Source organism: Humulus lupulus, chromosome 2 (genome assembly GCF_963169125.1).
Source record: "Humulus lupulus chromosome 2, drHumLupu1.1, whole genome shotgun sequence".
Lineage (NCBI taxonomy): Eukaryota > Viridiplantae > Streptophyta > Magnoliopsida > Rosales > Cannabaceae > Humulus > Humulus lupulus.
In genome coordinates this window covers 107,354,485-107,359,266 of record NC_084794.1, presented here as the reverse complement: position 1 = coordinate 107,359,266, position 4,782 = coordinate 107,354,485, and the positions used below count along the sequence as shown (strand labels likewise).

Here is a 4,782-nt window from a genome sequence, read left to right as displayed (position 1 = left end):
TGTCATTATACATAGTATTTTTTTTTCAGTCACTACTGTTGAGAGGGTTTTGTCAACTCAGTAAGAGTAATTGTGTTAGATAATATCACTACTACAAAATTGGGTTTTCCCGACATCCAACCACGACAGTCAACTCTGTTGACTGTCGTAGTTGCTTAGCGGGACTCTACACCGATAGTTAAAAAAACGTAATGCATACACTACTATAAGTCTATTTAACGTGGTTCAACCAAAATTTAGCCTAATCCACAAAAAAAAATAAAAAATAAAAAAAATTGCTCCATCCCTTTTAGAGGGTAAATAATATCTTCTTTACCACTTAAATGTCTTGTCTTCATTGTGAGGTTCTTTTACTTCATAGGGTTGCTATGGGAAATCGAGTGTTGTAAGTATTCATTATTAATTAAGTATTTAAGCATTTGGATAAGATTGTATAGAAGATGACCATACACTACGAGTTCGAGATGGTGTTACACTGAGAATGATGATGACATGTGTGGACACATGGTCGAACTGGATTGGTTGATTGCATAACCTACAACAATTGCCACAGCTCTAGTCGCTTTCGCCAAGGTGAGGAAAAGACCAGTATGTGTATGGAGATGCTTTTATACAAGCAATTGATGTCATATTGACATCATTGCACCATGATGATTTTAAGTGTAAAACCCATTATTATTTTTATTGTAAAATAAAATTTTCAAAAAGCCAGTGAGAAGTGGACAACCCTTTCATTTCTCCTCCTTTTCCTCTCTTGAGATCTTTTTTCACTACTTCAATGTATTCGCCTCAGTTCAAATCGTGACACGAAAATTGGTGACACAAAGTGCTAAATGTATAAAAAGTATTGAGAAAATTCATTTTTAACAAAACAAATAAAAAAAATAAAAATAGTACATATTATATTAAATGTTAAGAAAACAGCAAAATATGAAATTGAAAAAAGTTCCCCAAGCTATTTAAGTAAAAAGATTAAAAAATCAAAGTTGATATACAAGTGTGAAGTCATACATACTCACATGCAACATTAATTGAATCAATAATACCTAAAATGGTAACTAATGAAGCAACAATTTGTCTTTCTATATCTGGAGGTAAAACCCAACGATGGATGATGCCCTGTTACTATTCCGGTGATGAAGTTTGCCTTTGACTCGTCGGGATCACCTGCAAGAAAGACACTCCGATGCTTAAGTCAGTTCAAAGTTCGATCCCTTTGCCCTTCTATGAATCTTATATTTATAGGACAAAGTATGTAAAGCAGTTGGTTAGTTCAAGCAAACCCTAGAATGGTGGGAAGAAATAACCGAATTTCCCTCCAAAAATACTGTTTTTTAATGTCTCGTTCAAGGGTCAGAGGCGCGGACCGCCTCTGACCCGTAGCTTCTGCCTTCGGAGCTTCTGCATACCAAAACGAATCGTTTTGAATGTTCGATAAATGAGGAAAGGATTTTCAGGCCGAACATTTTGGGCCCAACAGATGCCCCCTGGCCCAAGCTTCGAACAGGCGAGGCATGCTAATCTATTCGAATCTTGGGCCAACTCTTCAATGCCAAAAATTTCGCCTAAAGCCGTCATTCTCCGCAAATCGAGGCAATTCATAGGTACATGATCATTCGATTTCTTGACAAGCTACACTTAATGCAAACACAGTTACCGAGTGAAGCATTTGGTTCAGAATTTTACCTTTCATTTAAATAGTTTTATTTCAAAATAATTTTCATTCAAATTTCCAAACTTTATTCTAACTTCCAGAAAAAAGCTCTGAAGAAACCCTAAAGATTCCCCTCTGTTCAATCCTTCGACAATCATCTCAACCTGCGTAATCATGTCTTCTCGTTCATCTCCCGAGCCTTTGGATCGCGAAGGATACAAGAATGCGTATGAACGCATGCGCAAATCGTTCGACATTCCTTACAATGTCACGCTGAGGATGCTGAGCTTCGAGAATGGCGATTCAAGGATGTAGTCAAGCCCTCCGAAATCGTCATGAGTCTGAGACATATCGAATGGCTCCGCTTCCCTCTTCATGCTCTGCTAGTTCAGATAATTTCAAACTCTGGAGCTCACATTTCTCAATTTCTCCCAAATGCTATTCAGTCAATAGTCGGAGCTCAGATAATAAGGAGCCTCAGGAATGTCAACATTCAATCAGACGACATTTACGCGTGCTTTACCAAGTCCACGAACAAGGCGATAGAGGGAAAACCTTGGAAAACCTTCTACCTTTCTCCCAAAAAGGATCAGACAATCTTTACCGATTTCGATAGCTCCCATCGAAATTGGGATAAATACTTCTTTGCTGTTGGAGGAGCGTGGTATCCTGAATACCTGCCTCAAGAAACTTTTCCTTTGGCCAGGGTGTTTATAAAAGGTGAGTTACATTTTTCATTATGTTCCTTATTGGTTTTAAGGTGAAATAATCATATCTGGATGATTCTCTGTTAGTTTAACTCTGTGTATTACTGTTTTGCTTCTTTGCGTCTGATTTTTCTTGGCCTTAGGTTAACATGAGTCCTGAAGGGCAGAGCATGCTGACAGAGAAGGGGCTTCTGCACGAGTCTAAGGAGAATGCCATCAGTATCAGGGGTGTGTTGAACCCCTACTGCATGCAGATTATGACTCGGCTTTGCTGGATCGAGTCGATCCTGGCGCCGTGCGAGTTAGATCGCAGAAGGGTGACATGACCCTTAGCAAGATTACAACAGCATGTGCGAAGCAGCTGGGAACTTTTATGAAGAAATCTCCTCCTACTTCTTCAACTCTGTCTCTGTCGAAGACCGAGTGTGAAAGGGCGTGTTCTGAGACCTACGCCGCATGTGCCAAACGTCAAGGGGTCCCAAAAGGTAAAAAGAAATAGGGTTCTGGTCTAGCTTCTGCTGCAGAGTCATCCCCTGATAAGTCCGGCTTATCGCGCAGATCTTCCCATATTTAAGGGTGATCGTCCACGCCTTCTGACGCTCTCCAGATTCAGCCTCTTCAACAAGTGCCTTTGCCTACAGACGCCTTAGGAAAAAGAAAGGAGCGTGAGGAATCCTCTGGTGAAGATTCGGATGATGGGAAGTGCATTTCATCCAAGCTTCGGATCCCAAAGGGTTCTGTCTCCACTGCTCAAGGATCTCCCCTTGCAATCCCCAAACTTTCCCCAGGAAAGTTACCAACAGGCCAGGCTCTAACGTTGTGCAAGAAGCCACGAGGATCTGCCCCCGCTGGATCTTTACCTGGGGCGTCTTCTACCCGCATGTAACTGGGTCTTCCTTGGAGGCAGGCTCAGAAGGGGTGGCTCATGCAGCAGATGCTTCTTCTTCTCCGTCTAAATCACCAGAAGTGTTGACTGGAGATGGAGTGCAGGGTGGCTGACCAATTGAGGTGAAGTCTCCTGTTGTCTGCATGAAGCCATTAGAGGCCTTACCCTCTGCTTCTGCTTTGGCTGAAGGGTCTGACACTGGCCGTAAGCGTGGCTCAGAGGGGAGACGTCCTTCTATTGCCTCTCGTAAGAATATGCTTCTGGAGGATGCTTTCGGAGGGGGTTTCGAGTCTACGAACACCCCTCCTCTGCCGTTTGAGCTAATTATGACCACCATTTCTGAAACTACCCCTAGATGTCAGGAATCAGGGGCTGCCGAAGTAACAGGTGTTGACACTCTCAATGTTGATGTTTCCTTATTACCACCTACTGCTTCTGAGTCTCATCTAGGAGATGTAATTGTTGTGTCTCCGAAGGGTACTAGTACTTTTGAGTCTCCTAGTGCTTTCTTGGAGCAGCTAACGTCTTCTACTGTGCAGACGCCGGTGTACCTTCTAAGTGATTTGGGTGAAGATGATAGCTTACCTGTACGCCCTTCCAAGATGTATTCTTTTGGAGTGGGAACAATTGCGCTGGCGTCTGATAGTGTTATGGTGTCGACGTTAGCAGAAGGTGGGAAGTCGGCTACCCCCGTTGCTTCTGCTGCTGCATTAGCAGGGGGAGAAGCAAGTGACAGAGCAGGAGTAGTGTCGGAGAATGGTCCTTCTGCGTCTACGAAAGTGATGGAGGAAATGCTACGCATAAGCAAACCCCATCTACCTACAGAAGCAATTGGATCGTTGAGCGGGCAAGGTGATCTGCTGCAGCAAGTATCATACCACATTTGGATGGTAAGTTGGTTAAAAAATTAGGCCCTTTTTATATCTCGTGATATGTGTATAATGTTATTTTTAATGAGCGTAATTGATGTGTCACAGAGCTATGTATGCGCTTCTGCTGCAAGGCGAGAATATGCGGCGACTATACAGAACGGCTCTAAACTGGCAGAGCAGATGGTGAAATTAGAAGAGGAGTGGACGTGGAGAATGATGGCTGAAGAAAATTGGGATGTGCTCGTGGAGGCCATCAAGAAGTTAGAGGCAGAGCTGGCAGAGGCTAAAAAGAAGGTGACCGCCACAGAGGAGAAGCTGGTAGGCACTGTCGGACTCGAAGTAGAGCGAGACAAACTAAAAGCTGACTTGGTGGGTATGACCAATAAGTGGATGGAGAAAAATCAAGTCTGCGTATAGCATGAAGCCCGTATGGAGAAGCTTAGCAATATGATGAACAACCTTGAGGAGGATATAGTGTCGTTGCAGACTGATAAAGAGATCTTAGAAAAAGAGAAAAAAGAACTGCAGCGAAAGTCAAATGATCTTGAGGCTAACGCGGCCGACGCCAAGAAGCAGAAGCTGGAGACTGAACTTCTTCTAGGGAAGAAGTTGAAGGAAGCAGAAGAGGCGGTGATCGAAGCCAAGAAGCAGTTGGAGGAGATG

General features: G+C 43.1%; 1 protein-coding gene across 1 annotated transcript; it reads left to right on the top strand.

Moving 5' to 3' along the window:
• Nucleotides 1-1,989: 1,989 nt before the first annotated feature.
• Nucleotides 1,990-3,247, top strand: LOC133814602 (uncharacterized). The gene is made up of 3 exons (XM_062247541.1): nucleotides 1,990-2,374; nucleotides 2,616-2,846; nucleotides 3,003-3,247. The coding sequence occupies exons 1-3, from the start codon at nucleotides 1,990-1,992 to the stop codon at nucleotides 3,245-3,247; spliced, it is 861 nt and encodes a 286-aa protein (XP_062103525.1).
• Nucleotides 3,248-4,782: the final 1,535 nt, after the last annotated feature.